General features: G+C 43.8%; 1 protein-coding gene across 5 annotated transcripts in view; it reads right to left on the reverse strand.

Moving 5' to 3' along the window:
* Positions 1–6,627: 6,627 nt before the first annotated feature.
* The window catches only part of FEZ1 (fasciculation and elongation protein zeta 1), a 49,921-nt gene continuing 39,508 nt past the window's right edge, over positions 6,628–17,040 (reverse strand). For all 5 annotated transcript variants that reach the window (XM_083588908.1, XM_083588911.1, XM_083588910.1 and 2 more), the window contains 4 exons: positions 13,685–13,765; positions 11,381–11,456; positions 7,627–7,692; positions 6,628–7,001 (listed from right to left, as the gene is read on the reverse strand). In XM_083588908.1, the coding sequence (XP_083445034.1) occupies positions 6,985–7,001; positions 7,627–7,692; positions 11,381–11,456; positions 13,685–13,765 (240 nt within the window). In that variant the 3' untranslated portion in view covers positions 6,628–6,984. The remainder of the gene's footprint in view (positions 7,002–7,626; positions 7,693–11,380; positions 11,457–13,684; positions 13,766–17,040) is intronic.

Below are 17,040 nucleotides of genomic sequence, written 5' to 3' on the forward strand. Positions count from 1 at the left end.
GAGCCAGCCACTGAACCGCATTGTTCTTGGCCCTGTGCTCAGCCTCCTCCAGGCTCCTTATTATTGAGGGGGCCGACCACCTGCCAGCAGATATTGAGGGGGCCAAAGACACCTGCACGCCTAGGGGCTGGTGCACCTGTCACCAGTGAAGAGGTTATTCACCTTGTTATTCACCTTCGTGCCTAAAATCTCAGTGCCAGATTCCCCAACTAGTGTTTTAATTGCAATAGCCAAAAAGATTAGGGACAGGGAGCACCACTGTTTTGTTACACAGGGAAACCTGATCAGAGGAGAATCAAAGGCATGAACTCAGATCGTTGTAAGAGAGGTGGGAAACAGTAGGCCAGAGTCTAATTTCTCAAGCGAAGTAAGCGGGAAAGACCATTTGAAGTGATCAACTTAGCAAAGTAGAAGAGGTTTGTGCACATTGCTATGGTTTGTCATGTTCAAGACCCTTTGAATCCCATTAAGGAGTTGTCTTCGTGGCCAGTTTGGCCTTCTGCTGTGTAGCAAGTAAAAAAGATATTCAATCTCATTGCCAGTAAAGAGTTTGGCAACTTGATTCGATAATGCCATGGGACAGTATGATCCCAGGTACTCCAAACATTCACGGGGTTCGGGAATAAGTACCTTGCAAGATTTGCACCAAGTTCCTCAGACCAACCCCCTGTGCAATATCCTTAAAGAGATTCTGGAAGTCTTTCCCTAGGTGGCACCAACCTTCAAAAGGTGTGGACACCTGGAGCTTGTATTCCGAACCAATTCTCTGATGCCCCAAATCCCACACAGACTGATGCCAGTTTTCCTTTTTTTAAAAAAACTTAAAGTTCAGTGGGGGAAGGCAGCAGGAATCAGTGAGTGGGGGGTCATTGCAGAGTTCCCCATCCTGTGGGGAATACTGGCCAAAATGCATTAGGTCCACAGCTGGAGGAATTTCCCAGGGCAGAGGTCTGATACTTGCCTGATTTCCCAGCCCTCCGGCAACACCTTTGGCAATAATGTACATCAACCTTAGTACTTTCATCAAGTTGTTAATTGTTGCACCAATCACACCCTGTCATTGCAGTCCCCTGGTATTTTCTTTTCTTTCTTTTTATTTAAAAACATAAAGAGAGAGGAAGAGACAAGATACCCAAAGCAATAGTAAATTAGCAAACCGACTGACACAGCTGCAGTCCCACTGCACTAAAAGACAATATCATTTTACAAAACTATTGTAGAAAATCTGACATGAAAGCATTTATTCAACAAGAATTAAATATGGAAAGGCTGAGAGCCACGGTGAGCAAAGATCTGTTTCCTTCCGGAGAAGTGACAAATAGACAAAAGATCAAAAACAGACTTGAGTGCAAAGAAGAAAGAAATCACCAATGAATTCGACACGATTTGTCTTAACTCTTTGAAAAATATAATCCCCAAAGAATAAGCCAGGACCTATGGACTGAGTTGGAGGAAGGGAGGTTATTGAATTAATAATAATAATAATAATAATAATAATAATAATAATAATAATGTTTGTTTATACCCCACCCATCTGGCCAGGTTTCTCCAGTCACTCTGGGAGGCTCCCAACAAAATATTAAAAACACAATAAAACATCAAACATTAAAAACTTCCCTAAACAGGGCTGCCTTTAGATGTCTTCTAAAAGTCAAATAGTTGTTTATTTCCTTGACAACTGATTGGAGGGCGTTCCACAGGGCGGGTGCCACTACTGAGAAGGCCCTCTGCTTGGTTATTTTATTTTTATTATTTTTATTATTATTATTAGGCACTTCCAGACTGTCACAATATTGGGGTGGGATTCAATCACATAGTGGCAAGTTCAGTTGTTTTAGCAGGTCTTGCACACCAACCCCTCCCCCTCCCCCCAAGATCAGACTTCTCCTAATACGGAAATATATGGGAAATTGTACTGGAAAGTACAGGATAGCAACGTCACCTAACTTCCTCTCAAACAAATCCAGATTAATGTTTATTGAACAAACAATGTGGTTTAGGTAAAGGTAAAGGGACCCCTGACTGTTAAGTCCAGTTGTGGATTACTCTGAGGTTGCGCACTTATCTCACTCTATAGGACAAGGGAGCCGGCATTTGACCGCAGACAGCTTCCGGGTCATGTGGCCAGCATGACTAAGCCGCTTCTGGCGAACCAGAGCAGCGCACGGAAACGCCGTTTACCTTCCCGCCAGAGGGATACCTATTTATCTACTTGCACTTTGACGTGCTTTCGAACTGCTAGGTGGGCAGGAGCCGGGACCGAGCAACAGGAGCTCACCCCGTCACGGGGATTCAAACTGCCGACCTTCTGATCGGCAAGCCCTAGGCTATCAGCTCAATAAACACTCTGGAAGTGCTATTTGAGGAAATGGAGGGGAACAGCAGGTAGGGATTTTCAAGCAGGAAACCAGCATGAGACTCCAATCCAATTCAATGCATTTCTGATCAGAGGTCCATAAATAGCTTTTCCTCCAAAGGAATTCTGACCAGTTTGAAGCATACTTCTAATAAAAAAAAGTGTATTTATTTGCTTGATTTGGTCCTACATAGTACCGTAGATGTTAAGAGGCAGGGAAAAGGAGAATATGAGTTGAAATCGTTTTTATTCTAGCAGATCTGTATACCCTGTTTGCCTTATGGCATTACCTCTCACCTAGAAACCCACTGTTTTTTCCACCTTTGAACTCTTCACCTACCTTTATCAACCAATTAAGTGCTTAAAACAAGATTACGACTTGCCCATCTGCATCTCTGCCCTCTATGTTTTGCGAAAGAATTAAGAAAGTAGAGCAAGGGGTCAGATTAAAAAGGAAGTCAGAAAAAATGCCGGTAACCTGACAATAATCTCAAGACAGGAAAATGGATTATTTCTGAAGATCAAATAGGTTAACATTATGATCAGGAAAGAGACGTGAAAATGAAGCAAATTTAGACCCCAATCTAGGAACTGAAACTCAATTTGAACACAAGCATCCTCTGAAATTTGCACTTCTCTGAATTTTGCAGTACAGTCTTCCAACCAATAAATGTGTACAACAATGCATATACTAGGGTAAAGTGTGCGTCAGATGCACATGAAATAAAAAAATAAAAAAAAATTGTCCAGTAGCACCTTATAGACCAACTAAGTTTGTTCTGGTATAAGCTTTCGTGTGCATGCACACTTCGTCAGATTTGTCTACCTGAATCTAAGATCCATATATTAGTGAAAAGAACATAGAAAAATGAATTGTATTATGGAAAAATGCTTTACAAAAGTGTGTATATTGAGCAAACAATGCATGCCAAATATGTATAGTAGGAGAAATTTGGGCAAAACAGCCGATGAGTTTTCATGGGGACATTTTTCTTTTTTAAAAAAAAAATCAAACTGATGTGGAAATGTGGAAAACTGACCTTAAGAGTGGGGAAAACGAGAAACTAAAGTGGACAGATTCACCCATCCCTGTTGAAATTCTTATTGTCCATTTTTAAAAGACTATTTTAAAGTTAACCATTATCTACAAACCTTAAAAAAGCCCTACTGTTAGTCAGCATGAGACAAGACTTCAGGTGGCAAATGCTGCAGGGTGACAATAGCAGCAGCCCTTGGGCTTCTCTCCTTGAGTCCGATAGTCGGTCCTCTCTATCTGAGGTCACAGCTAGGCATGTCACATGTCCTGTCCTGGGCCCCCTAAACTAGCCTGCTGCCTGAAGTGTGATAGAGGATGCTCATCGAACATTTCTCCAATATCCTGTAGGCTTCCTGATCTCAAAAAGCCCAGGGGAGGTGTTACCTTATGAAATCTTCCCCTGAAATGTATTTGACGTGTGAGCAGCTGGTGTCTGTGGGCCTACCAAGCACCTGAGATCAGTACACTGGTGGTTTTGCTTTTAACTTTTTTAAAAAAAGAAGAAAAATAATTACCGTATTTTTCTGTGTGTAAGACGCCCCCATGTATAAGGCGCCCCCTATTTTGCGGGACTCCCAATTAAGAAAACACCCCCTCAACAATACCCATGTATAAGACGAGCCCCAATTTTAAACCTAATTTTTTGGTATTAAAAAAAAACCTATTCTTATACATGGAAAAATACGGTATATTGCTGCACTGACACTTGCTAACATACCTTGACCACCTCAAACATAAGATAACCACAAAAGAATCTCTCCTATATCAGGAATGTGCTGGAAATGTAAGGAAAAAGGAGGAACCTTTTACCACATGCCCCAAGGTAAAAGACTTCTGGGAAAGGATTTATAATGAACTAAAAAAGTGTTGAAAAACACATTTATTAAGAAATCAGAAGCCTTTTTACTTGGTATAGTGGGGGGTGAAATCCCCAAAAATGGTGTTACTTTTTTCTGTATGCCACAACAGCTGCGAGAATATTACTGGTGAAGAATTGGAAGAAACAAAATTTACCAACTATCAAAGAATGGCAGATGAAGATGATGGACTATATGGAACTTGCCGAACTGACTGGGAGACTCCGATACCAGAGAGAAGAAACGGTGGAAGAAGATTGGAAGTTTAACATATTGAAAAAACATGTTAATATTTAAATCTTATAATTGCTTTGGACGTGGTTATAGGCTGTAGGGTTAGAAGCAGAAGATAGTGTATCTTAAAATAGTATTATTTGTAAGTGATAAAATGTGAAGATTCTTATGGTAAAAGTAAGTGTGATAAAAATGTGAAATTATGATATATGTAATCTGCTAAAGATGAGGTAAAATGAAAATCAGATGGGGGGACTTGAGGAAGCTCACCTAACAATGTTTAGAAAAGATAAGGATAAGACAAGAATTTGTTTGTATTGTTTGTTTTTCTGTTTGTGTTGTTTAGTTTTGTTATAAAATGAATTAAAAAATGGGGGGGGATCCTATATCAGGAATGGGGAATATGTGGCCCCTCAGGTATCTTTAGACGTCAACTCCCATTAACCCCAGCCAGCAATTATGGGTGTTGTTAGTATAAAAATATCCATTGGGTTACAGGGTCCAGCCTGGTCCTAGCTCCTTGCTCCTCCGTGGTTTGTTGCAGCAGACATCACCTGCGGGCACTGCAGTGTCATCCTATTAGTTCCTCAGCCCAGTGAGCAAAAATAAGCCTAAAGGGAAGCCAGCTTGGTTTTAACATTGATTCTCAGAAGAATAACTTGCTGGAGCAGAATCATGCATAGGGAGAAAAAACTGAGAAGACTGATACACTTGGCTCATTGCACATTGACCACAGACTGAAGTCTGTTTTATTTATTGAGGCGGCAGAAGGCTAATATTCAGAAAGGGATTTAAGCCTTGTTAATGTCACCAGCATGACCACAAAGGAGGATGGGATCTATTGTAGGAGAGAGGATCTGCGTGCTCAGACCCAGAAACCTCCCCCCTAAATAAATTCACACTTGACTCAAATTTTGGTTTTGGTTTTTGGCAGAATTTAGGCCACAACTTTACTGATTACAGAAAGTGACTGGTTGCATAGGCTCTGGTTCGACTAGCTCCCTGCCATGCAGGTAGCGCTGACCCAGGGTTCCAGCTTAGGTCAGCCAAGGGTGAACACCTGGATAAGCGGAAAGCCGGGGACAGGCTATCTCCACCACCCAAATGTCCCCCTGGACTCAGGCACAGGCACAAGCCCCTCTCAGGGGTTGACCAAACCATTGAGTCCCTGGATTCTTTAATGGAATACCCTTCACATAGGGATGGCGAGAGCGTTCTCCCATCCCTATCACCTGAACCAGAGCCTATCCGCAACCTTACAAGTTGTGACGATTTGCTACGCGGCAGGTGAAACCCAAATGGCAACAGCCAATCAGCCAATTGGGGAAAATTCCTGCCATGCCCCTGTCCCAATGACAGACGACACACGACGGCATAGCAAGGTCAAGCGCAAAGCCCTAAAAGTAGGGAGAGGTGGGCAGGTGTTCCGAATGCAGGCACCGAAAGAGGAAGCTCTGGGTCACGTGCATGGGCATAGATAGGTCCCTCAAACCATTTGGACTGCGTCCCATTGGCCAGATTGCACCCAGCTACGAGGGACCTACCAATCGGGTGTTGTGGCTGACCAGTCATACCCACCCACAACACAGGGTGTTGGTTTTCCAGGTCTCCCCACAATACATGCCCTCTTTAAGGGAGGACCCGATTTAGGAAGATCGAGTTGGTCATGCAGGAATGATGGGGTGAGGGGCAATGCTCTTTTTCTTCTGATCACTCTAAGGATGGGATAAAAGACTCCAGTGGTACTTGGCATCTGCCATATGTCTTGCTTTTGCTTCAGATGCAAAAACTGATTGAAGACTCACCACTCGCTTCCTTCACAGCTCCAACCACCCCCCAATAATGAGATTTCAATGAATTCTTTATTCACGGCATCTCCTACCCCCGCCTCTTACAAGCAACATGCCCTAATAATATCCTAACAAGTTCCATATAAGCACAAGTATACAGGAAGGAGTGGCTGTCACTGTGGCCAAGCTGACAACCGAGACATTTATAATGTGCTTTTTAAATCACTGGCTAAAATTAAATATGCTAAATGATAACACATTAATAATGTTTGATATTATTGTGGAAATATTTATAAACGCTGTACATTTTCTGGTTTTTAAGTGACAAACCATCTTTCCAAGAAGTGTGACAACTTTTTTTTTAATTAAATGAAAGTTTATTTCAGTATTCAAATTAGTCTCATAGCTGCTTGGGGAGGGAAGATGGGCCGAGGATACAGGGCGAATGAGAACGCTTGGCCTCCTCTGAGATGGAGGGGGTCGAGAGAGAGAAATGAGCAGCCTTTGCCTTCACTCATGCATTCAAATGTTTACTATGACTAGAAATTGACAGCAAAGGAAAGACTCTTGCTCCTGTTTAATCCAGGTTAATGCTATACATCTTTAAATACACAATTCAAAAGTTTACATTACGTCATGCAGTCCCTGTGGTGGAATGACACACTGGCCTTGTTGTCTTGTGTTGGCATCACAATGCTCAGAGCATGGCGCTTAGGTAGGACAGAGAACTGGAAGAAGAAGGAAAGAGCCAAGTCAATGCAGAACAGGGAAATTCGAGATGATGGGTGCAATTTTTGTGAATGCAAATAGCATCTCTCAGAAACTTATTAGGTTGGAATGATGGGTCTTGCAACTCCAGTATCCCCAGTTAAAAGAATTCAGGTTGCAAGCCTGGGAGAGATCTTGACCTCAGAATGCAGACAGTTGTTGCAGTCAGAGTAGACCAGGCACCCCCAGACTCGGCCCTCCAGATGTTTTGGGACCACAATTCCCATCATCCCTGAGCACTGGTCCTGTTAGCTAGGGATGGTGGGAGTTGTAGTCCCAAAACATCTGGAGGGCCAAGTTTGGGGGTGCCTGGAGTAGGCATACTAGACCATATAGATTAATGGTCTGAGCTGGTATAAGCAGGCTATTCTGTCCTTGATCGTTAAGGAGGGAGCCATAGCTCACAAAAGGTCCCTGGTTCAGTTCCTGGCCTCTGCAGTTTAAAACAGCAAGGAACAGATGAAGAGAAAGATCTCTCTGGGCCTGAGACACTTTTGAGAGCTGCTACCAATCAGAACAGGCAATATTGGTTCAAATGGACCAATGACCTCTGTCTCAGTATAAGATGCTGCTGCTGACGCTTACCTTTTAAAATGTAGTCGGTTAGCAACGTCGGGACCTTTTCGTTGTCCTCCTTCATTGCAAAAAGAACTGCGGGAAGAAATTGTTGAAAATCATAATTAGTAGGTCATGCTGAAGGGCGGCTCACTTCCGTATCAACCTGGAGAGTCATGTGCTTTAAATGTGTTTTATGCTGTGTACACATATATTGATCATAGCTAATGAAGGGACAGATGTCCTGTACAACGCAGAAAACTGACAATCCTATTAATGGCTTACTTAGCATAGCAGTTAAATTCAGTCCTTCTTGAGATTTCACTCCTATGTGAATGAGCTTTTAAGAGCAACACCGGTGGGTAGGAAATCAGCCCAAAATTAGAGAATTTTGAGAAATACAGTTTCTACAAATTCTCATATAACTTGTCTTGCTCCAGCAAGACTTCTTATTCTCACCTCTTGGACTAATGTGCAGGTCAGAAGTTAGCTGTGTTATAGATTTTGCACTTCTCCAAATGTTGTGATGAGGGATGGGGGGGAAGAAATTCAATGCTGTTTGCATTCAAAGGTGAATCTACTTAATTTGAAGTTTCCAAAACAATATGTGAATTGAAAACACAGTCATTATTGTAAATGTGCACTTCTCTGAATATTTCAATGCAGTTTTCAGCCAAGCAATGTGTACAAAAAATGCATATATGCAGACAAAATGTGCATTTTAAAATATACATTTATAAAATAGTGAAAATAATATACAAAAATGCATTATATTAACAGAAACTCCGTTGCAAAATTGTGCACATTAGGCATAACTGCATACATAAATGGATATGTTTGGAGAACTTTGCACTAAAATGCTGGTGAATTTCCATGCAGATTTTAAAAGGAATTCACAAACAGATGTGGAAATGAGAACCGAATAAGATTGGAGAAATAATTTTTAAAAAACCTGAGAGAAACTGCAGCTGACTGATTTGCTCATCCCTAGCTGTAACACAGTTCTTGAAAGTTCAAACCTATTAAAACACGATTGAACGGCTATTTTGAGAGGAAACGTCTATTTCAATATGTATTTTGAGAGAAAATATGCATTGAAATTCGCAAGTGAATATGTGTTTTAATATTTGTTGTTCTTGTTTAAAATTTGCAGATGTCAGGGGCTCGGGAGCAGGAGCACAGGGGAGAGAGGAAATGGAGAGCGAAGGGGAAGAATCCGAGGGCAGCGTAGGGGAGTATGACAGTGACCCGAGAGATTCCATGAGCTTCTCCAGCGAATCAGAAGATTCCCAGAAGGGGGTGCCGATGGTCAGGGCAAGGGGGGTCCCAGGGGGGACGCACCAGAAACAAGGAGCCAGCGGGGACCCCCAAAGCAGCAGCGGGGGATCAGGACCAGTTTCCCCACCAGAGCGTAGTGGGGGGGGAAGAGTCACATGTGTCAGGACCAGCGTCTCCTCCAGCGGGGAGAGAAGATGAGTCAGGGCTGACCACGCCTCCATCGAAGAGTGGGGGAATGGAGGGGAGGTCAGTTGCAGCTAGCCTTCCCGAGGGGGGAAGCAGTGACAGCAGCAGTGAAACGGTCAGGAGGAAAGTTGCCGGCTGGGCGCGCGCGCCAAGTTCAAATGTACAGGCGCGAGGGACAGCAGGAGACCCGGATTGGGAACCAGCTCCTAAAGCCCGCCGGAGGGAGGGGGAAGGCTCAGGGGATTCAGCGTCAGAAGAGTCTAGAAAGGGCGAGACCCCGACGGACAGGCGGAACCAGAGGCGGAAAGAGCAGAGGAAGAGGCGGAGCAAGGCTAGAGTCTTAAACTGGTGTCTGGGGGGAGGAGATTCAGACGGAGCTTCAGCGGTCTAGAGTTTGAGACGTAGAGCTGCACGCTGCGGCTCTGGAAGTGAAACTGAACTTCAATAAAGACTTTCGTACTTAACAACGAAGCGGCGTTGGTCCTTTGTGAGCTGGGACCTCGGGCAGCTCTGACAGCAGATTAATGTGGAAAGGAAAAGTAATAAAACGATGGGGAAAAACATGTGAAAAGCAACACGCACTGGAAATAGGCAGAATCGCCAATCACCATCCAGAATGAAGGAAAAGTAAAACATACATGTCAGATGTCAGTCATAGCATCTCATGGTCTGTTGGTAGCAACTTAGATACCAACAATTTAAGAGCTTGTGTTTGGAGAGGTTGGTTGGTCTTTCAATGTTATTCAGGGACATTTCTTCCAGACCAGTAACTGATCTCATCTAAATAAATCCTATGTTTGCATCACAGTCCAATGCTGCTTTGCACACCAGTTAATTAGGGGGGGGGGAGAGACCACAGATTTATCCCTGGTAACCTCTCTGCCAAGGCTTCGCCTCAAGATACAAATTGTCACTTGCACAAAACTCTCTCTGTGCACAAAACTGCCATTCATAGGACTTTGCTCTTTTCAAGAGAACTAAGGCTGTGTTTGTTCCAGTCAGTTCAAAACACAGTTGCCATGGAGACTCAAAAGGAGACGAATGATTCTCCCAGAATGCACAAGGGCCTGTCACAACATCTCAACCTTTCCATTTTTGTTCCACAAATTGTTCAGTCAGAGTTAGAGGCTAAATCCACTAGCCGAAGAATTCAGATGTTTATGAAATAGCTTTTGAAGCTTGCAAAGTATTCTGGAACATGCTATTTTTCTCGGGGGTGGGGTGGACAGAAGCTTGGATGGTAAGTAGCAGCCCAGAAAGAGAGGGATGTGCAAACCATTTGACAATACAAACACAGAGAAAAATGAATTTGCAAAAGGTGTAGAATTTTCAAAAAGCAAATGAGCAACTGTCTTGACAGAAAACTAACCTGAGAAAATTGAGCACCTAGATTCAAACCGGATGGCTCCAGGCACAATTTATATGCCTGTCTCTTAAGCCCCTACGCAGGTATTTTCACACACAAACACAGCATGATTAGAATTGCATAAGGGGAAAAGCGGGACCACACTCACTTAAGCCAGGCCTTCTCCGTAGTAGCCCTGTCACTCAGCCCAGCTGCCCTCTTTACACTAGAAGAGAAAGGTCTTAGGTGGGCAGCCCATGTGATCGGAAGCACTGATAGAAACCAGAAGCTTTTCTTTTACGTATTATAGGACCAGAGATCCCAAAGGACCAGACGAAACTATTTATGTACACGACCTACAGCTGCGCAGACTCTGTTAGCCCAGAAATGGGAAGATGGTACAACTCTGACCAAAGACGAGTGGCAGACAAAATTGATGAACTATGGGCTCTTGGGGCTCTGGGCAGGGTCTCCACGCGAGCTGGAGGGACAGCAGAGCTTGCTCAGCTGACGCGCTGGGAAGCAGCACCTGCTGCTGCGCTACCCCGCATGTCAGCTGTTAGGCAGTGAGACTAAGCAGCTCAGTAAAGCCCTGCTGCCCCTCCAGCTCATGAGGACGGGCTGAGGGAGCTGGCATTTGTCCACAGACAGCTTTCCGGGTCATGTGGCCAGCAGGACTAAACCACTTCTGGCACAACGGGACACCGTGACGAAAGCCAGAGGGCACGGAAATGCCATTTACCTTCCCACCGCAGCGGTACCTATTTATCTACTCACACTGGTATGCTTTCGAACTGCTAGGTTGGCAGGAACTGGGACAGAGCAACGGGAGCTCACCCCGTTGCAGGGATTCGAACCGTAGACCTTCCAATCAGCAAGCCCAAGAGGCTCAGTGGTTACTTTTGGCCCAAAGAGGACCCGTGTGACCTTAAAGTTGTGTTTAGATGCATCCAACATGACAGACGAGGAACTTACTGTTTGTGAGCATTTGTAAGTCTTCAACTGAAGGAGGATACCCTTTCTTCTCGTAGGGAATAACGGTGTTCAAATACTAGAAAGGAATGACACTGGCAGTTAGTAATCCTCTTTCCAAGAGGGACAGAAATCAGAGGCATCTACCAGAAACAAACATCTTTCTGGCCTTAGTTGACCACAGATTGCTGGATCAGCAGGGCTCTTCATATATTTAATTTATTACATTTATACCCCCTCCTTCCATCCAAAGGAACACAGGATGGCAAACAGCATGTATTCTTCAAGACACATCCTAAAGCATCTCTCATACAGGTGTGAGTTGGGAAAGGGCTCTGCTCCAAAGGCTTGTTGGAAGAGAAAAGTCTTTGGAGGTGGCACCTGTCTAATATTTAATGGGAGGGGATCCCAAAGGCTGGGTGCTGCAACACTAAAGGCCCAATTCCTATATGATGTGCAAGGACCCTCCTGATAAGATGGTATCGGCAGCAGATGCTCACTTGAAGAGCACAGCGATGGATTGGCTATATAAGAGGTGAGATGGCCTTTCAGGTTGTCCTGGTCCCAAGCTGGAATGCCTCAACTAAGATTTCAAACACAAGGTTGCTAGCATTTGTGGAGTCCAGGCAGTGGTGCACTTGGGACATAATGGTGCTAATAATAATAATAATAATAATAATAATAATAATAATAATAATAATTTATTTATACCCCACCCATCTGACTGGGTTTCCCCAGCTACTCTGGGCAGCTCCCCACAGAATTAATGATAATAATAAAAAAGCAATAAAACATCAGACATTGAAAACTTCCCTAAACAGGGCTGCCTTCAGATGTCTTCTAAAAGTCAGATAGTTGTTTATTCCCTTGACATCTGATGGGAGGGTGTTCCACAGGGCAGGTGCCACCATTGAGAAGGCCCTCTGCCTGGTTCCCTGTAGCTTCACTTCTCACAGTGGGGGAACCGCCAGAAGGCCCTCAGAGCTGGACCTCAGTGTTTGGGCTGAACGATGGGGACGGAGACGCTCCTTCAGGTTTACTGGGCCGAGGCTGTTTAGGGCTTTAAAGGTCAGCACCAACACTTTGAATTGTGCTCGAAACGTACAAGGGGTCCCGCTCTGCGATTTCCTTCACAATGTTGTAATCCAGACTTTGTGTGTCTGAGGACCCTCCCTCCTCATTCTGCTCAGGTGCCCTCGACATCTGCCCCCAAATCCTGCCCCAGTGGCGCCACTGAGTCCAGGAAGGATCAGGTCAGCCCATCAGCAGCAGGGCTTTCAACAGCCAAAAGGTAGCCATGGCACACATTTTAGTCTTCTAAAGCTTTGGCTGAGTCATGATACCCATTTTAATTGATTGACGCTTCAAGCATCAACAAATTCATAGGTCAGAGAGAAATGCTGCCGGTTCTCAAAATAAACACGTTGCAAACTGATGAAAAACACAAATGGTACAGCAGGGCATCTTTAGTAAGCAAACTTTCACTTTAAAAATGTTAAGGCTTCTTTAAAACAATACATGGCATTACACTTCAATTATCTGGCATGGGGAAGATAAAGCATCACTTTCCTGTCTGCCAATCCTCCACAGCAGATATTCTTGCACCCCCATGAACCATCACACATTTTTCGGGATTGTTGTTGTTGTTTAGTTGTTTAGTCGTGTCCGACTCTTTGTGACCCCCTGGACCAGAGCACGCCAGGCACTCCTGTCTTCCACTGCCTCCCGTAGTTTGGTCAGACTCATGCTGGTAGCTTCGAGAACACTGTCCAACCATCTCACCCTCTGTTGTCCCCTTCTCCTTGTGCCCTCCATCTTTCCCAACATCAGGGTCTTTTCCAGGGAGTCTTCTCTTCTCATGAGGTGGCCAAAGTATTGGAGCCTCAGCTTCAGGATCTGTCCTTCCAGTGAGAACTCGGGGCTGATTTCCTTAAGAATGGAGAGGTTTGATCTTCATGCAGTCCATGGGACTTTCAAGAGTCTCCTCCAGCACCATAATTCAAAAGCATCAATTCTTTGGCGATCAGCCTTCTTTATGGTCCAGCTCTCACTTCCATACATCACTACTGGGAAAACCATAGCTTTAACTATATGGACCTTTGTTGGCAAGGTGATGTCTCTGCTTTTTAAGATGCTTTTTTGGGATAACATGCTTGATAATGCACTAAGTGTTGCAATGTGAGGGCTGCTGCTTGGGATTCAAGCCATTCCATTCTCTTTTTAGATGTATTTTTTAAAATATAAAGCAATTGAGAAATGCTTTCGGATATAAATAAATAGTCTCGTTTCCTCAGAAGAGGAACTCACCTGTTTATCATTTGCCGAGTTCCCAAATGTCTGCCGGATACTAGTCTGCAGAATGTTTGAGATGCCTTCCATGCTGAATCGCTACACAGAGGAGAAAACAGAGCACATTAGGATTTGCCCGTAAGTTTCTATGACAGGATTTATTTCCCTCCATTCTATTCATAAAATTTGATTGTAAAAATCCTCAAAGCAAGTTTATAAAAGGAATAAAGCAATGAGGGGAAAACAGTTACACATGTTAACGGAGAAATCTGAGGGCTCCCTTGGACAAAAAACAAGGACACCAGCCAGGAATACCAGGGCAAAACAGCAGCCAGTAGGCTTGGTCTTTATTGAAGACTGTCGCGACAGGACTCCCACCTGCCACAAGGTGAAACAAGATGGAAGCCCCGAACAAAAGAGCACCCAAACTTTTATTAGCTGCTAATCCCCATGTTACACACACCCCCAAACTACATCACTAATACATCATGGTTACATCATGAAAGGGGAGGTCTGGTGGCAGTCATCTGAGCATCCTGGACCCTGCCCCATGGTTCTCCTTGCCCTCCACCAAACACCCATCAAGTGTAACAAAAGAGATATTTACATTTCCCTGTTTTCCCAGCCAAGTTAATCTCACCCTTTTGTCTTCATCTGGGTTTCTTATTTCTGGAATGGCTACCTGTCTGGCACTCAGGTATCAGGATGCCAGGAATTATCACTCAGGCAGAGGGGCTGCTGAGTAGCTGAGCTCACATGTTTATATGAATTTCTGAAGTTTTCCCAGTGAGCCAGTACATAGATACATTTATCAGTGAATTCTTACATTTGGTATCATGCAACAAAGGCCCTTTGAATAGATAGGAAGAAACTGTGATGAAGTGTTTTGTGGGGACAAATCACAAAAGTCACAAAGGTGACTGTGCTGATTTTGGTAGTGGGCTGCATGTGCATGATATCTGCTGGAGGGGCAACCCCCCCCCCCAACCTATACATAAATTCCAGCAACACAAACAACTAGTCAAAGCATCCAAAAATTTAAAACCAGTGATAAACTAGGGTTGACATACCCGGAATACTGCAGTCGAAGCAGTGTCCGGGAGGAAATCAGCAAAATGTTGGCAGAGTCATTTTTGCCATTTTCCCTAAACATATCTCTTTTTAAAAAAAAAAAAAAAAAGCTCGACAACTTTGCCCAAAAAGTTTTCACTTTATGAAATACAGCAAACCTAACTAAAAACAGATTAAAGTTCACATCAGCATTCTACACATCTGGGTACAGCTGTGCCTGGGAACCTAGTGGTTGTTGGGATTCTTGCAAGCAATGCTCAGCTCAGGAGGTCTTTGATCCTGCAAGGTGTGTCTAATATTCTCTCAAGCAAGAGTCAATACAATGGGTCACTTGGTACATATCAGTTGTGTGTCTTACAGCTCGGGGTGAGCGAATCTGTCCATTTGGTTTCTCTCAGTTTCTTATTTTTCCATAGTTCCGTTCTCTACATTTCCAAATCAGTTTGTGATTCTTATTACTTTTTTAAAGTGCTCATTAAAATTCATCAGCATCTTGGTGTAAATTTCTCCTATGTTCCTATAGGCGAACTTTACTAACATACACATTTTCATGAAGCGTATTTTCATCCAAATGCATTTATACCACCAGGTATAGGGCGGTATAAAAATTCAATTAATAATAATAATAATAATCCATTGTTTATATTTTACTTAATCTAATGCATTGTTGTATGTTATTTTCACCTACGCAGGCATGCTTTACCTTAGTACATGTATTTCTCTACACATTGTTTGGCTGGAGAATTGCATTGCAAAATTCAGAGCAATGCTGAATTTCAAAAGATGGCTCTGTTTCTGCTCACATGTGATTGGGGGGAGTTCAGATGAGATAATAATAATAATAATAATAATAATAATAATAATAATAATAAATAATAAATAATAATAAATATATTTATATCCCGCCCTCCCCAGCTGCAGCCGGGCTCAGAGCGGCTAACAACAGTAAAATAATACAACATTATAAAATCATTTCATTATAAAATCAGTTCAAATCAAATTAATGGCAACCATTGGGCTAGAGTTCTGTGAGGATTGCCAAAGGAGGGGGTCAGGCTGTGCCCTGGCCAAAGGCCTGGTGGAACAGCTCTGTCTTGCAGGCCCTGCGGAAAGATGTCAAGTCCCGCAGGGCCCTAGTCTCTTGTGACAGAGCGTTCCACCAGATCAGGGCCACGGCCGAAAAAGCCCTGGCACTGGCTGAGGCCAGCCTAACCTCCCTGTGGCCTGGGACCTCCAAGATATTTTTTGTTTGAAAACAAAGGTCCTCCGTGGGACATACCAGGAGAGGCGGTCCCATAGGTACAAGGGTCCTAGGCCGTATAGGGCTTTAAAGGTTAAAACCAGCACCTTAAACCTGATCCTGTACTCCACCGGAAGCCAGTGCAGCTGGTATAGCACTGGGTGAATGTGATCCCACAGTGAGGACCCTGTAAGGAGTCTCACTGCGGCATTCTGTACCTGCTGGAGTTTCGGGGTCAGTCTCAAGGGCAGCCCCACGTAGAGTGAGTTATAAGAGATTTGCCTTTAAAAGTGAACCAAAACAACTTCCCAGCACAATCCTAAACATATCTACTTAGAAGTAAGTCTCAATGATTTCAGCAAGGCTTATTTTAAGGTAAGTGGGCATAGGATTGCAACTATTAAGAGAACCCGGTTATGCTTGCTTTATAAATGTGAAGCTCATCAGTGCAGGATAGCAATTCTAGTGTTTAAAAAAAACAAAACCCCGAAACAACAGACCACAGAAGCCTAAAGTCAACCCATCTCTGCCATAAACTGCTAAGAGACCTGTGTGCTTAGGTGGATGAGAATTTCTCTTAGGGTAATTTTGCAAGGACAAAGCTGGCCAGGAGGCAGCATCAGTTTCCTGCTATGTCGATTCTGGGGGCGGGGGGAATGTTATAAATAAATGACGAGTAGTAAAAATTTGGTCTCCACTTCTGAATCAAGCTCAGCTTCCTCCTTTTTTAAACCAGGGGTGGGAAACCTCTGGAGAGCCATTGTCCTGGTTTCAAAAGCCTCCTGCCCTCCGAAAGCTCTCAGTTAACACCTCTGGCAAGAGTGCTCTGCCTGCATCTCTGCAGCCTGCTGGTCAAGGAGGGAGAAGAAAAGGGGGGAAAGGAGTGGCAGAAAGACAGAAGGGGAGAAGGAGGGCAGGAGACAAAGAGGTGGCAGAAAGAGGGAAAGGGGATGAGCTCGTTCTTTTTTTTATCCTGGTCTTATCCACTGCTAGCTTCAGTCCCGCCCACCATCAACCCTTTTTAAAAAATATATATTTAATCATTTTTTCAATACAAACAACA

This window comes from Podarcis filfolensis (genome assembly GCF_964270895.1).
Source record: "Podarcis filfolensis genome assembly, chromosome: 15".
Lineage (NCBI taxonomy): Eukaryota > Metazoa > Chordata > Lepidosauria > Squamata > Lacertidae > Podarcis > Podarcis filfolensis.